The following is a 17,131-nucleotide window of genomic DNA, read 5'->3' as shown; positions in this document are numbered from 1 at the left end:
TCTGGGCTGAACGATGGGGGCTCATCTCCTGCCTTCCTCTCCTGCAGATAATCAGTTCCAGCAGGACATTGTTTCCTTGTTCATGCACGGTTTGATAAAAGAAAATAAAGGGAGGTAGACTGTTTTGTGTGACTGGTTGAAGCTAGCTTCCATCATAGCCATTAAAAAGAACTGCATGGGATTCATTATAGTCAGGCTGTGATATGAGCAAGTGTGTGCTAGAACAAGATGCATGATGACTGCCACATGAGATGTGTGACCTCTAGCAACTGTGAAGTATATGCTGTTACTTAAGCTGACATAGAAAAGCTATTTATGGAACAAAGGTTTCTCTGACCCCTTGACAGTAATTTAGCTTATAACTGAGATGCATGAAATATCACAGATCACTTTAAAATAAAATACAAGGCACATTCTAGATCATTTTCAGGTGTCTGGTATTACTTTGCTATCAATATATCAGTAACATATTTCTTAAATATATTTACTGAGTTGCATGGTCTGTTCCAACTCTACAATCCAATGATTTTATGTTTTGCTGCCCCAGCTCAAGGCTGATGTAGCAGAGGAGCCTGTCTCAAGCCTCCAATCTTTAAATGGAGCAGTTTAGGATTCAGCTGATCCATGGCTGGTCCTGCTCCACTATCTGCAACACTCCAGTTTTGTGGTCTTACACTGACTATCATTAGCAGAACTTCCACCACCAGTTGCTTCCTAGCCATCCATACTTTTACTAAGTGCTTCAGGAGCCCCCACAGTAGCAGAGGTTTTTGGAGGGGTGTCTCTGTACAGCCATATCACTACTATTAACATAAAGGTTGTTATCCCATTGAACCGTGTTCTTCTTGGGATTGTACTGTAGCCTGAATTTTCTTTGGGAGCTGGAACCTCCTTTTTAGATATGACCATTTCAGCAACCATGTGAGAATAGAGTATACATGCACACAAAACAGTAACTGTGAAGTAATCTCTGAGGAATATCAGTAGCACTCCAGAGCTTTACATTTCCTACAAGGACTTAGAACAACACCTGGGGGACCACTAGTTCCCCAATCCCCAGCCCTGTTTTAGAGAGCTGGTTTTATTGACGTTTTGGCATTTATAACTCTGAATTCTGCTTTGGTTAAAAGCAACCTTGAATATAAAAAAGGGAATAAATACTACTACTAATAACGGAAGTCAATTATCCATCGGTTCACTGCTTCAAAGGTCATCACAAGTCCTGTTCGAGGCAAGAATTTACATACAGTGCATTAAAAAATTGATAATTGATTGGGGGAACGGACCAGCAAATACTTTTTACCAATAGTTAAAAATAGCAAGTTCTCTGCTGTTGCTTTGGCGAGGATGACGTCATTTGAAAAGCCTTTTAGAAACACCTTCCTTGATGCTTCTCTGCGAAAAAACACTTTTTTCCTCTCCCCATATCTTGGGGAAAGCAATCCCACCAAGCACACTCCAGTACTCGCATGGCAGAGAGACTGGCGCAAAAAAAAAGTACCCGTTCTTAAAAAGACAAATAAACTGGGACGTCGCTTCCTCTTGCCCACTTCTCCAAATCGTCACGGATGCGTCTCGCGCTAGGACCCGGGAGTCGCGGGGCCGGGTGCGGGGCGGTTCCTTCCATTGACGGAGGCGCTGCTGGCTGTCGTGACGTCACATAGGCAGGGCCGATTCCCTCGCTGCCGAGCGCTCCTGCTTATTGTCGCCAACCGCTCAGAAAGAGCAGCGGCAAAAAAGAAGCTGCACGGCGGCGGAGGCGCGAGCTGCTGCATCTGGGGAGGCGTCGCGGGCCGGGGGCCGGAAGAGGGGCGCGGGGCGGGGGGAAGGAGGAAGGTCGGTCGCCGGCGGCGCTGCTCCCTCAGGCACCCGCAGGAAGAGGAGGAGATGCGCGGGTTTCGGTGCGAGGGGCCCTCGGCGGCGTAACTGTTCCTGATAGGGCGAGGTGAGATGGAGGCTGCGAGAGGTCACGTCCCAGAGCACTTTCTGGCTGTTGGGGAGCTCGCGCAGATCTCCTTTTTGCTTTTTGAGGCGGGGGCGGGGAGTGTTTGGGAGAGTTGCTAGGATGAGTATGAGGGAAGTCGAGGGTGGAACGGTTGCTTTGTGCTAGAGCAGGAGGCTTCCATTCAAAAGGCAGGCATCAGTCACTTCGGGATAAGCGAATTATGTCTCTCTCCAAAAAGTTCCCCTTCCTTTCCCGAACTGTTATAAGGCTCTTCCTGTGAAGGCTGCGGCCAATTCCCCCAAACCCTGCCTGTCCTCTGGAGGCTGAGATGGCTCAGCTGTGCGGGAGTCTCGGTCATTTCATTTCCCAGCAGTTCACAGTTGAGCATGTAGGCTCAGTAGGATGCGTTTATGGGAAGTCTGCAAAGTTTTCTCAAAAATAGAATGTAGAAGAGCTGTCCCAGCCATTCCTGTGCACTTTAGTCAAGCCATACTCGGTAGCACTTGACATGTCTTTTTCAATTTCTTCATCTGGTTTCTCTTTTTACTATAACATCTTGGGATTCTCTCTTCTCTATCTCTTTTTGGGTTTTTTGTTAGAGTCATCAATTCCCTTTCCTTTCTCTATGGTCTTTACACCATACAAGCAGTTAGTGGGGTAATCAGATTTCAAAGAGATATATTTCACTGATTAATTGGTTAGATAATTGATTCCATGCGACTTTTCAGAAAGTGCTCCCAGTTGATTGGGCAGCAGATATTAATTGATTTAAAATAAAAAAATCAACTAGTTATAAAAGTGCAGCTGGCAAGTGTTGTCTTCTAACAGAAATACCCTCTTCTCTCACACACATTTAATTAGGTGTCATCTCTAAACCTCATTCATGTGCTCCTTCATCCCTATGTTGTCATGTAGATGTTGGTCTGAATCACATAACTATCTATTCCTGGTGAGATTTGTTCCAATTGAGCTGATTTTACTCTTGGTTCAATGGTGCAGGTCACATAATTTATGGCAAAAATCCAGTGAAATGACCTGACAAGCATTCTCTCACAACCTGAAAATGTATTGAGCCATTCAAAAGATGCTTTCCACATAGGTTGTGTCATGTTATCTTTAGTTGGGGTGGGGAAAACATGTGCAGATGTGTCTTTGGTAATGCCAAAAGAGATGGAACTTGAAGGCACAGTCATTCTTAATCAGAGAGAAGCAACTCATTGAAGAACTCTCTGCTTTGAGTATGGTTTCTGCAGTACAGTGGTACCTCGGGCTACATACGCTTCAGGTTACAGACTCCGCTAACCCATAAATAGTACCTCGGGTTAAGAACTTTGCTTCAGGATGAGAACAGAAATTGTGCAGTGGCGGCAGCGGGAGGCCCCATTAGCTAAAGTACCTCAGGTTAAGAACAGTTTCAGGTTAAGAACGGACCTCCAGAATGAATTAAGTTCTTAACCCAAGGTACCACTGTAGTTATCTTAAACGGTTATCCTAGCCCCTGAAAGTGGCTACGTGTTATTCCTGTAAATAATAATGGAGTATGCTAAGTAACTTGCACAGTCATCTTGCCTGCTGTATTGTTGTGGAGTAACCTGAAGACCCCATAACTAGGTACATTACTTTGCTACATTTTGAGAGAGACTAATGTGTTGAAACCAGTACCATAATGAATGAGTGGTCTTTATTTTCTGAAAAGCCTATAGTGACTGTGTGTGCATCTTTATATACGTTCTTTCTGAGAGGATTTTATTTCTAGGGATGCTAGACTTCCACAGTCTTGGCACTCAACCAATCCATTATTGAACATGGTAGAAAAGGCACTGGTTGAGACTGGATTCAAGAAGAGTGACTTTCTGTGGTGCTTTGTGATTTGCCCAACTTGCTGTAAGGAGATCATTTTCTACACAAGTACAAGTTTGAGATTTTATCTTTGATTTTTTTTGTTTGCTTGTTTGTTAGGGCTGCCTAAAGAAGGACACATGGAATGACAGATTGCTTAGATATGAATAAAAGCCAACAAAGCCTGAGGAAGAAGTAAAAGGGGGATCCCTTTGCAGCAGCTGCCCTGATGTTAAGGGACTTCATATTGCCCATCATGGAGGCGGATGGCTGGGAGTGGCTAGTGGCTCCGATTCAGCAGCTGATATCCTGGGGTGCATCTGCAGCCATGGTGTTTGGAGGTGTGGTGCCATACATCCCACAATACCGAGATATTAAAAGGACACAGAATGCAGAGGGCTTTTCAACCTATGTGTGTTTAATGTTATTAGTTGCAAACATTTTAAGGATACTCTTCTGGTAAGTTGACTCTTATACCACTTTGAATGTTTTCTCTATTCTTGAGTTTCTGCATGTTGATGTGAGAGGTGCTGTGAGATTAAGTGCCTTTTGGACATCACAAAAAAAATCTTCACAGAAGGAACATAAAATCTGCTTGAAAATCACAATTCCTTTACTCGGTGGTTGATTGTGAACAGCTTTGTGAATTATCATTCATAAATTCTACATTGGTCATACAAAACTGAAGTAGAAGAAGGATTCATCCTAGATTTGATTCTAGGTCCCAATCCCAATCCACTCTGAGCTGCAACACATTGGCTATCAGTAATACAACAGCAGAGAGAGTAAAATATTATGGAAAAGTCTATTTTGATTCCGAATCTGAAAACTTTAATTTCACACACACACACACACACAATATTTTTAAGAAAAACTTAAAATGGGAGAATAAAATAAACAGAATATTGAGTTAAAAATAGTTTCACAGATTTCTTGCTATCCATGTGAGTCACAGCATGCTTTGTTGCCCAGGTATACCCTCTTTTTGTTTTGTTATCCATTTGGCTGCAAACACATAGGGTTAGATCCAGACTTAATCATGCTTACTGATTTCAGTGGATTTACTGTAGGCATGGCTAAAGCTAAAAGCCCAACTATGTCTTATTAGAGTGAGTCCTATGAATTAAATAGGGCTTACTCCTATTTACTCTAAGTGTGGTTTAGATTACAGCCCTGGTATGGATCTAACCCATAGGATTCTTTATGTAAGTGGTTGAGGGTGTGGAGCTGAAGAGATTTGTCTTCCTAATTTTTAGTTTTGTGTTGCTTTGCACTTTTCCCCAAAATAGTCTCTTGCTTTGCTTTCTACTGTTCCAGTTATGGCTGGAGTCCACAGAATGTGAATTTTTTGGCACATCTATTAGAAGGTTATGCTTATAAGTAACTCAGTAAATCTTGAGGCTGTCCTCTAACAGTTGATCTGTGTAGTCATTTATTGTAGAAATCTTCTGGGCTACAATATTTCTGTGTGCAATCTGTGGCCCTTCTACTGTTCTTAAAATATTTCCCACTTTTCTGCTCTTATTATACAGGTGTCAAAATGGGCTCCAGCATTAAAGCTAGCATAACCAATCCTTTATATGGTGAACTTTGCTTCATAATAAAATATAATTAACTTTGGGCATTATCCCTAACCAACAACTCATTTTATTTGAAGTTTAGTCTGAGGAAGAGACAAAGGGTAGTGAACTGATGCCCCACCCACCAACCTCAAAGAAGATTGTTCCACATAGCTTTCTTGCATCAAGATCCTAAAATTTCCTAATTTCTAAATAATAGATGTCAGTTGTGGAAGTCAGCCTTTCCCATCCCGATACCCTCCAGATTTTTAGATTACGACTCCCATAAGCCCCAGCCAGCTCGACCCAGGAGTGAGGGTTGATGGGAGTTGTAGTCCAACAACACCTGGAGGGCAGCAAGTTGAAGAAAGTTGGTATAGTTAATTGGAGCAATGAGTGCAACTGGCAAATTGGTGTTGTTGCTGCCTTTCCCCCCAATGGCTATAGTCCACTAACTGAAGTGAAAAGTGCATAGGGTAGCTTGATTATCATCATTCAGCTTCATGGTTTTGTAACAGTATCTTATTATTTGTTTATATAAAATGTTTATCCTGCCCATGCACCACTTGGGATTAGGCACTTGAGATATTTACAGTAACTTGTTGAATAGAAATAGAGATACACAAACAAACCCACCGTGTTTGATTGACTCTTTGCAAGACTCTTGGATTATTTCCTATGTCTGCAAACTTTTGCTTGAAATCCATAGCTAGCTAGCTGTGTAGTGCATGTCACCCTGATATGTCTCAAACAGCTATTACGAGTTAACATATTTTACAATATAGTGAAAGAGTATTTTGTCATTGGGTCCAACCATTGCTTTGACATGCTGCTTGGTTCTATTGTACCTTGTAGGGTAACACTATAACACATGACATTTTTTCTTCTAGCCTTATGTTTCTTTACTGCTTTGGTCTATTTGTATAGTTACATTTTTATTTGGAACATTGATTCCTTTCCCTGCATAAAATGTAAACATCATAAACCAGGAAAGTTCCTACCACAAAGGAAACATAAGAAGAAGAATCTGATTATGTGGACTTTAGTTCACAAAAGCTTGTGTCATTATTTTGTAATCTTTAAGGCTTCACAAAATGTTTTTGTTTTTGCTACAGCAGATTAACACAGCCACCTCTCTGGGAAAATAATGTTATAATGTAATAGTTCTGTCACAAGTCTAATATTTACAAATTATTTCTAACTCCTGTTTTTCTGGGATAGTAGTATGTGGTTCTGCTGTCTGCAAGAGATTAAAAAACAAGTAGTTTTAACTTCCTGTCCTCTAAACATTTTTTCACAAACATCTGAATTCCCATCATTATTTTTCTAGGAATGTGATTTCTAGCAGGTATTGTTAGAGATAGGTGCTTCAAGGTGACAGTCAGCAGTGTATTAAATAAATACTGTACAAGAAGCACATTGTGGGGACCTTTTTTTGAGCCCTTATACTGCTCTTGTCGCCCTCACACAAGGTCAGACAACTAATCATACTCTTCTGATGCAGTGTTGGAAAATGCACCTGTATTTTTTAAATGTCCCCGCTGCTCCCTGCCCTTGCCTCCTATCAAAGGACAGCCATGGTGTTTGTTCTAAGTTCTGGGAAACATGAGAAAAGACACAGGAAATAAACAGGCCCATTTCATTTTGATAAGCCATACTTGTCTGTGGCAAACACAGTGGATAGGCAAAGTGGATAGGCAAAGTGTGTAGAGTGGTAACAATTTAGTGTTGGGTTTGGTAACTGGGTTTGCCCTAGGATTATTGTAATGTACAATTTCAATACTTGATCTTAATGTCAAATGAACACTGGGCTTAGGGAGTTTGGGACTTTAAGTCAGTGAACGAGTAACTCAGTTTTACCTCTATGCCAATATTTCTCTACCATCACTCTGGTCCTGTTCAGTGCACTCTCATCATCTTATTATTGAACTTAAGGGGTGTTTTCCCCATGTCAACGTCTTATTTTTATCACTGCAACCAAGCTATTTATTTATTGATCCATGAATCTTGGGGAAATACCCATCCCCCGATTTTAATTTGTTTATGGATGGCCATTTAGGTCAGATTGCTATAGCTCTCATGCATGTAATGTGAAACCAGGAATTTGGACACAAGCCAAATGTTACTGAAGAGTATTCTTCTCTGTTGATTTCATTGGATTGCACTGTAAATCCAGCATCCGACCTTCAGAGGATTGGCCACTGTCCAAATTCATCTTGTGTAGCCTGAAGGAGAATATAATGGGTGCTGTTAGCTTTTTAGTGGTGTGTGTTGTAGGTAAAAAATGTTAACTCATTTGTCACTTTTTAAACATGCGGAATTGTAACTGGATTTTCATTTATACCTTTCCCTGTTTAAAAGTTGTTGAGAGTTTAGTGATGACAGAGAAAGCTTTGCTACTTGAATCAGCATAAACTGGCTTTTAATCAGCACAATGGTTAGTTGTAATCCGTTGTGTGGTTATGCTTCTGCTATGCTTCTACTAATGGTCAAAATTTCATAGATATTTATTTCTGTTTCATAGAATCATAGAGTTGGAAGGGACCACAAGGGTCATCTAGTCCAACCTCCTGCAACGCAGGAATCTTTTGCCCGATGTGGGGCTTGAATCCACAAACCTGAGATTAAAAGTCTTGCACTCTGCTCTGTCTGAGCCAAGTCTATGATGTTCATGCTTAAATTATAGAACTTCTGATGCTGATGGAAATTGCATCTTAATTTATTATCAGTAATGCTATGAATCAGACTCTGTAAACTCAATCTAAAAACTGTTTCACGAAGTTTGTTTGAAAGACTTGCATCTCAGCTAAAAATTTGTCATACAGTATTGACCTAACTTTCTCTCCACAAATTAACTGGTTTGGCATAATGGTGGTAAGGGGAAGCTTGGGGGAAGTCTAAAAAAGTCTCAAGCTGTAGAGAGGACAATGCAAACTTTGCTCCCCAGGAACTTGTTGGAGAGGCAAAAAAAGAGAAAAAGGTCTGGGATGCTTGCTGTAAAAAGAGCAGCATTTATTACCACAGGACCTGAGGTGGATTAAGTTTTGGTTGCAGAGATTTAATGAAACTAGGGCAGATAGGCTGGAAGGAAACAAACAGGACTGGGAAGAAATCTAGGGTGGAATTTAGTCAGGAAAAGGCTTACAGGAAAGAGAAGGCAAAGAGCCATAATGAATTAAAAACACACCCACTCACCCAAGTTTGGGGAAGTGAGGTTTGGTAAGACATGGAGGCAGACTTCAGGCAAGAGGTATTGTCTGGCCTGTCAGAAGCATCTTCCAGCATCCCTCTACAGCAGTGACCGGGAGACAGGCAGTGCAATATGAGCAGCCAAACTACACCCAGTTATACTTATTTTAAAAGTCAGTGGGGCAAGGTTATAGTAAGTCGATTCACTCTCAGCGTCTCTGAAGGTATATTATGGAAACATGACCAAATAAATTCTGGGAAATGTGTTATGTGGTGTAGTAGTGGGTGGGACAACTGTGTGAGGAGAATTGCTTCCACTCAGTTATGGATATCATTAAATCCAGTTCAACTAGCACTGAGGTTCCTAAACAGCTATAAATTACAACAGGTTTGTCATGTAATGTCATTTGCTCATTTGCAAAGATAAAGAAGCACATATTAAAACTTAACAAACAAATGGGTCCAGTTTTCACAAAGCATGGCAGAATAGTAAGCCTCCCTTTAAGAAACAGCAAGCGATATTGCTGTGGACCCCAGCGGCTGTTTGAAGTATCAATTTTTTAAAATAGCAAACCTGAACGACTTCATACTCCATGGATGGGATTCATTCAAATAAGAAGCATGGCCACACACAAAGACTTCGACTAGCATAGAGGCTTGCCCCCAGCTCCCCTCACTCTCCCCAAATTGGCTTGGAGAACCCTCAGAACAGCACATGGGGAAGAAGAGGGCAGACCATTCTATCAGAAAAGCAGAAGTGTTTGCAGCAATGAAGCAATCTGCTTAGCATTACACTGAATTCTTCCACATCTCTCCAACAGTTCTGGGATCAGTTTTCCCACAGTATTTCAGCTTCCCCCCTCCTTAATTAAAAAAAGAAGAAGTTTAAATCCATTTTAACTTATTACGCTACTGGGGGCCTGATTTATCTCTACTGAAATGGAAGGGAAAGCGACACTACTTTGGCCCTATGGATAGTGGACTAAAAGTATCATCAGCCCAAGTCTGCATGGCCGACAGTGATTGGATCTAGAGTCCCAAATCATCTAGAAAGCCATCAGTTCTGATCCCTGGTGGCTTTCAGAGTGTAACTGGAGTCCACTCTTATCTCCACCAATTTTCTCAAAATTATACCACTTAGAAGTCTAGTAAATACAATTTTTTTTTATTTAACAAAGTTTATATACTGCTTGATTATAAAACCACTAAGCAGTTTACAAGTGTATAAACTTAGTAAATAAATAAATAAATAAATAAATAAATAAATAAACGAACGAAAGGTGGAAAAACCTTAGAATTTTATCTCCATTATAAATTCAATTTTTATGCTGCTACAAAACTTGAGAAACACTCTAGTAGTAGTTTATTGAGCTAGGTGCTCTCTTCAACACAAGAGTTTTAACACTTTCCCAGTTAAAATTATGGTGTCAAATGTATCTCAACAGTTTTGCTGTTAAACAATATTTTTCTGTTTAAAAAAACCCTGAAGCCAATTGTGGTCTTTCTTTCCAGCTATAATTTAGAGGGTCCAGTGAACCCCAGAGCAGATGGATACTGTTAAAATAAAAAAAGTGGCAGAGAGTTAACCTTGGATCTCTGCTGTTTCTCCAAACCCTTCCTTGTGTCCCTTCCATCCCACTCAATATTCCTGAGATGTCTTTAAAGATTGCAAGCTTCTATTTCTATGCTTTGTTCTTTTAAGCCTAATTTACACTGTGGCACCTAATGCTGAGACATTTCACTATTAATAAAAAAATATTATTTATATTAATAAAAAATATTATTTTTAGCTTTGACCCAGAAATTCTTAATAAGCAAGACATTTCAATACCCTTGGGTGGCCTCAGTCATTTTTTTGCAATTTCCCAGATGTCAGTATGTGACCTAGATCTTTCTCTCCCCCCACCCCACCTCTCTCACACACATAATGCTGAGAAGCAACATGAGTTTTCCATCCTTTGACAAATCTGTCCTGCCCACCCATGAATAAGTTATAAATATGGAATGTGAAACCGAGAAGTTTCATTCCCCAAGAAAAATGGGATATACAGTATAAGTAATACAGGCAAAGGCAAACTCGGCCCTCCAGATGTTTTGGGACTACAACTCCCATCATCCCTAGCTAACAGGACCGGTGGTCAGTGATGGTGGGAACTGTAGTCTCAAAACATCTGTAGGACCGAGTTTGCCTATGCCTGGAGTAATATCTGCTCCCTACCACTACCAAACTGACTCTACTTGGCTTCTTCTTTGCTCACTCATATTATTTTTTCCTGAAGACCTGTCATAAATCTCAAGCTGCTGTCAAAATTGAAATGAGGGAATAAAATTTGGTTTACGTCTCAAGTCCAGATTTTCAGCAAACCTAATTAAACGGCAACACATTTTCTTACTGTTAGCATCTTACCTGCTTACAGTAGATAAGATAAAGGCAAGTGTTTGCATTAGATTTCAGTGTGTGGAAGCTGCATACTACTTCCAGACTTCCTGGTGACTAAAGGATAACAAGACTTCCCCCCACTCAAAGTTATGTAAAAGATTGACTGACCAATGTGACAGTAGTACTTCCTGGTTTTAAACAGTTCAGAAAATGACAAACCAACTTAGCAAGCACCAAATCAACATCTGTTGCCTAGCTTGATAAGAGCAATATATCTGGCAGTTTCTCTCCAGAATTTATATAGATTGGTGTTGGAAGTGAAAACAGGAAATGGAGTACTAGATTAGTGTTCATTGTTTTTGCACCCTTCCTTTGAACACCAGTATTGTCTACTCAGAGAGAGGGGATACTGGTCTAGATGGACCATGGATCTACTCAGGGAGTTTGTACTATGCTAGTGGAGGAGTGGGGAATTGGCTTTAATCAGCCAGCTAGATTGTAGGTTCCTCTACCTTCAGGCCAGTTTGAGAGGTCAGAAGTACCTGCCCACCAGTCAAATCAGCTGACATCACTAGGATGTCAGTTGACCCATTTTCCCTTTGTATTGCAACAAGCTGCACTATAGAAATGAGCATCCGAACCCAGCCAAGCAGGGCTTGAAGTGACTGCCGATTAGCTGTTTGATGCTGACTTCAGGCTCTACTTTTCTGTTGGGATCTGCTCACCACAGAGTTCCCCATAGAGAGTTCAGGTAGCTTATCCAACTTCAGCAGGCTTGAAGTCTGCATCTATCAGCTGATTTGCGATGGCAGCAAAGCTGCCTTGCTAGTTCACAATCAGGAGCAAGTGTGGTGTGGAAAACTGTCGGGTCAAATGGGGACCTGTGCTGTCTCTAATTAGGCCTGTGAACTGGAGGTTTCTCACCCCTGTGCTAGTGCCTACTACATGTCTACATAATGGAGGGTGTGATAATGACAGAAAGTAAATGGAATTAGCATAGGATAACAGAGGGTTTTTGTGGAGAAGGGTGATTGTTATGATTTAAGACTCCTTAAAATAATTAAGTTGAAAGTGGGAGCCTCCAATTTTCAGGCATATGTTTCCTACAGTTCATTTGCCTTTTGGCCATAGGCCATAACTGAATTTAGGATGATGACATACATTAAACTGGCACTAACTGCAATATACGTAGAACTGCAAATATTGCAGATCCAATAGTCTTCGGAATAGTCAGCGAATGATACAGCTTTCTTTCTTTTATAACCCTTCAATTTTGCTTGTGCTTACCCATGAGATTTATTAGGGGATTATGGAGGCTTCTATGCAATTCAGGAAGAAGAATTTGGATAGCAGCCAGTTCTTATTGAAGGTCATGCCCAGGTTTTATGATTAGGATTTAATGCAGTCATAAAAGGTAGACTATCCTGTAACATTTGGCTGATATCCAAATCCTGATCCACAGGAAACATAGCTAAAAGACAGTAGCAAATTAATTTCTTTTGGATGGCTTGTTTCTTAATTTCACTCTTAGTTGATTTCCTATGCTTCCTAAATTAATTTTTGCTTGGCTCTCAGTAATACTTATTGAAGATACGCGGCTGCCTATTTTTAGCGTACTGTTGCTATGGTTCTTTTATCAGCTACCCTAACTCTGGACCCCTGTCCTTTACCTTTTTTTTTTTTACATCCTAGGCCTTCTTACCAGTCTTCAGCCTCCTCATCTGCCACACACCCAGTTGCTCTTCCTACCATCTTCTAAACTTGCTTACAGAAGCAACACTGTTCACAAACATATCATTTCTAGCAAGTCCTCTCAAAGTACTAGAAGATTTGTGAACATCATGTGCTATAACTGTGGGAAGCTTGTTTGAGTTTGGAAAGGAGGAGGACAGAACTAAAAGAATCTGCTATTTATGGTGTAGTGTTTTCAGTGAAGTTTCTTGGTTAGTTTTCTCTCCCTCCCCACCCCACTTGGGACCTAACTTAGAATTGGATTAAACTACAGCTCAGCTTTGGAATATGAGAATAATAAAGAGTGATAAGCATCATGCAGAAACCTTTCCTTCACCACTGTAGGCTTGCTGAAACTCTCCCCTAATACACATGTTGTACATCAGAAAACAGCCCCTCCCCATTTCCAGTATGGTGCATAGCATGTGACACAGGTTGTATGTGCATATAGCATTATCTCTGTAACCATTTTTAAGGTGAGAAGTTTGTGGAGATTAAGTGCAGCATATATGTGATTTTCGGCATGTTGGGTGTGATTTGTCCCTTGGTAACTGCAGCAAATCCCCATTTGTCTGAAATCAGGGAAAGGATTGGACATATTGCACACATTCACATGGTTGGGTTGCTAGAGAGTTTATGTGTGCATGTGCAATATATATTTAAGATAATCTTTTGGAAGTTAGTTGTTCCTGTGAGTGTGTCTTTCAATTATTATTTTTAAAGCTTAGGAAGTGAAGAGATCTCCCTCTAGTGGTTTTCACGAGAGAGACTCAGAATTCTATACATCAGTTTAAACTTAGGGGAAAGCATTCTTCTTGTTAAAAGCAGTTCTTGAGAAGATGAAGTACTATCCCTACATAGCTTCATTTGTATCACGTGACCCCAAGAAGCACAGAAGAAAGGCAGTCATGTCCACATAATCTCAATCATTTCACTGTAAATATCCTCAAAAATCCTCCGATTTCCCCATTACTCCAAAGAATCAGTGTTAGAAAGCTAGAAGCTAAATAGACCTTAAACCTAGGTTATGGGCGAAACAATGGAATGTCCAGGCGCACTTTTTTATAACAAGAATGCAAAGCCAAAAATGAATGAACTGCAGCTAAAATATTATGTTTATTTTTCACATGGTCTCTAGTCCTTCACTTGCCCACCTCCCCCTAATATTCTTAAGAGGGTCTCTTCTTCAGTCTTCAGAAAGTAGCTGGAAGTGAGTAGGTGGGAAAAAGGTCCTCCTTTCCTTCCACTCTGCAGTTTTAATCTGAAATCAAATGGACACTACAGTGCCCAGAGCGGAGAAACTGCTTGCGCTAATGAAATTCCTGGTCGCAAAATGCACCTAGAACAATGGGAGTTTCAAACACTGCAGTGAATCCTTTAGTTAACGCAAAGGATCACCACCCAGCTAAGCAACTTCTGTGGGATTGTTTCCTGGGATTGTTTCTATGGGGTTGTTTTTTTAAAAAAATTATATCCTCAAAATCCTTTTCTACTTTTACTCACTGTATTTTGCAAATTGCTTGTAAAAGTAAACGTTGTCTGATGCCTGGTCAGAAAGAGCCACGTAGGGTAGACCTGAAAAAAAACCTTTACATCTCCCCTGGGGGGAACCTATGCCCCTAGAAAGAAGTGCACATCCACATTTGAAAAGGCCTGCTTTGAGGGATTTTTAATTTTTAAAAAAGTTGGCCATTGCTGCAATCCAGCCTGCATTTACCAGGAAGTGACCCCATAAACTCAGTAGGGCTGACTTCTGGTTAGCATTGTGCTGCAATGTTTTGCTCTTGTCTGGTGCTGCAATAGCCCTGTCTTGGCTGCAGGGACATAGGAAGCTGTCTTGTCCTGGGTCAGACTCTTGTTTACATTGAGTAGCATTGGCTCTCCAGGGTTCAGAGAGGTGTTTCTCCAGCCCTACCCAGATATGCTGGGAATTGAACCTGGGACCTTCTGCATGCAAAACAGTTGTTCTACCACTGAGCTTTGGCCAGCAGCTTGCCAGATGCATCCTAGGCTTAGGGCTGTTGAATAACACTTGGGCTAGTATGGAGTATAAATGTATTAACATAGTCCAAGTGGAATTCTTTGATCCACATTTGTGTGTGTGTGTGTGTGTGTGTGTGTGACTATTTCTGTTGAAGTTGGTAGAATGAATGTTCATGATTTGATTTGACTTGTCATCTTTTCTTCCAGGTTTGGGAGGCACTTTGAATCCCCTCTACTGTTGCAGAGCATCATTATGATAATTACAATGTTACTGATGCTGAAACTGTGCACTGAAGTACGTGTGACAAATGAGCTGAACATAAAAAGGCGCTCCTTTTCAGGTTAGTTGAAGCCCTTGGCCAGTGATCCTATGTACTGTCCTTCCCTTCTGCATTTGCAGTTGGGGTTTTTTTTTTGTTACTGAACTGTAATTTGGCACATGTTATATAAAACTGTCTTTAAAATAATAATAATAATCCTGTACTAAAAGAACATTCAGCCTGACTTGTGGTAAGGGGCTGTTTTTTTGGAAATTTGTTATTTGTTTTTAAAATGCTTTGTTATGAATATGTCAAATCCTATTCAGTAGCTGGCATCATGTTTTGTTGCAAAAGTTAATTCAATTGAGCTCTGGGTTAATTGCAGAACAAAATGGTATTTTGCCTGTAGGAGAAGGGTGGTCTCACTTTTTGATTTCCAATCCTAAGAGCAACCTGATACTTTCCAGGTTGTAGTTTTAATTTGTTTTGATTACGTCTTTGTTGGTTGTCAGTTTGTTTTGATTCTTCAATATATGCTTACTTAAAAAAGAAAATGCTGCAATCCTAAAATGCAAGATAGCTGCCTTAATTTATGAATTGCTTGGCCTAGGGCATTTACATTTTCTAATGAAATATGCTATGAGATAATGTGAGAGAATGAAGCATATTGTAGCACAAAACTCACTCTGTGTGCTTGTATTTGGGTCAGATGGGGGGGATCCTTTGGAGCTTTTCTTCTGAATGCTAGCACCATGGAAATGATCAGCACAAGGTATTCCTTGATTGTATTCATTCATTTGCATATAATGGAGAAATACCCTTTTCCCCAGGAGGAATAAGGAAAGGTGGTAGGAAGAGATGCTTTTCTGTTAATTCCAATTTAAGTATCTTTTAAGAAGATAACTTTGGGAAGCTGGAAATAAATGTTGAAATTGCGAGCAACTTCTGCTCTGCTTTTGTATGGACTTTTGGGGGTCATGGCTGAAATTCGATAAATAAAAGTTTCACATTTTCTCCATCACATTGATATAGTTATCAGGCCAACAGACTAGAAGAGCCATTCCTCCTGCTGGGTTCCTTTTTGCTCTGGAAATAATTCTCTTTACAAGTCCAGCCTAACCCCCAAAAATATCATAGGGCTCATACAAGTGCAACTTCCAGCTGCTTTAGAGCTAAATTAGAAGTGGTGTTAATTGTGTGAATGCAAATAATGTGCATGCATTTTGTTATGTAAATAGGAGCCACAGGAAAGCCTGAGTAGGTTTGGGATCATGAAGGGTGAGGAGGGGTAGTTTAACTCTTTATTTCCCAGCCACAGTCCTAGTAAAAAGGCCTCTGTTTAATGCTGTTTGCAATTAAAGGAAAGCTTCCATTGGATTCTCACACTTTACTGTGATTGCTGTTTACACAACAAGAACCCGCACATTTAATTGTGTTTGCACAATTAATATCATGTCCTGTTTCACCTTTGTGGTAATACTTTACTTTCTGGAGCAATGTGTACAGAGAGCTCCCATTTCAAAACCCTGTTGGCATCGGTTTCCTCAAAATTCAAGACTTTGAATCTTGGAATGTATCACAGTTGATCTGTGAGTTTCTGATATGCCTGCTATGTTGCTGCTGCTGAAGAAGAAGAAGAAGGAGAAGAATAAGAAGGAGAAGAAGAAAGAAAATGAACACCTGAAACACCCCTGTAGCAAACACTAAGGCTACAGTGCTGTATATGATTACCTTGGTATAAGTCCCACAACTCAATGAGGCTTGCTTCTGAGTAGACATATATGTAATTGTGGTCTGTCTGTTTTTGCACTCAATTGACTAGCCTGTACTGTGTTCCAGTGTCGAAAAGCTGTACATTTGTTCAGATTTGGTATCCTGAGTATATATATATATGTATATTTAAGTGTGTTTGTAGCCCAGGTATTAGAATGCAAAGTTAGGCTAGCCAGTGTGCAGGTAGAATCAAGGTTAATTTAGCCATGGAGCTAACTAGAACATTGATTTTGTTGTTGCCTTAAAGCAAAATAAAGTAACAGAAACTCTGCAAGCATATTAAATTCCTTGATTTGCAAAACGTATACAGAATTCATAATTTACAGAACGCAGAATTGAGGTAGCTGCCCAGAATTTAATTGTGTTAAGCACAGAATATACACAATCATGGCTTTAGAGTTTGAATTAAGTAATTGTTGGTTTCGTAGCACTCTGAGGAAGTGTGTGCAACTGTTTATCTCAAGTGGAGTGA

At 40.3% G+C, this 17,131-nt stretch overlaps 1 protein-coding gene across 3 annotated transcripts in view; it reads left to right on the top strand.

The window, feature by feature from the left end:
• Positions 1 to 1,653: 1,653 nt before the first annotated feature.
• Positions 1,654 to 17,131, top strand: part of SLC66A2 (solute carrier family 66 member 2) — a 57,060-nt gene continuing 41,582 nt past the window's right edge. For 2 of the 3 annotated variants that reach the window (XM_083518832.1, XM_083518831.1), the window contains exons 1-3: positions 1,660 to 1,945; positions 3,905 to 4,243; positions 14,834 to 14,967. In XM_083518832.1, coding sequence (XP_083374958.1) covers positions 4,014 to 4,243; positions 14,834 to 14,967 — 364 coding nt within the window. In that variant the 5' untranslated portion in view covers positions 1,660 to 1,945; positions 3,905 to 4,013. Of the gene's footprint in view, positions 1,946 to 3,904; positions 4,244 to 14,833; positions 14,968 to 17,131 lie in introns of all 3 variants that reach the window. The other variant, XM_083518833.1, reaches the window with a different exon arrangement.

This window comes from Podarcis liolepis (assembly GCF_965112155.1).
Source record: "Podarcis liolepis genome assembly, chromosome: 8".
Classification (NCBI taxonomy): domain Eukaryota; kingdom Metazoa; phylum Chordata; class Lepidosauria; order Squamata; family Lacertidae; genus Podarcis; species Podarcis liolepis.
The sequence above is the reverse complement of the archived record's forward strand: the minus strand, read 5'-3'. Positions and strand labels throughout refer to the sequence as shown.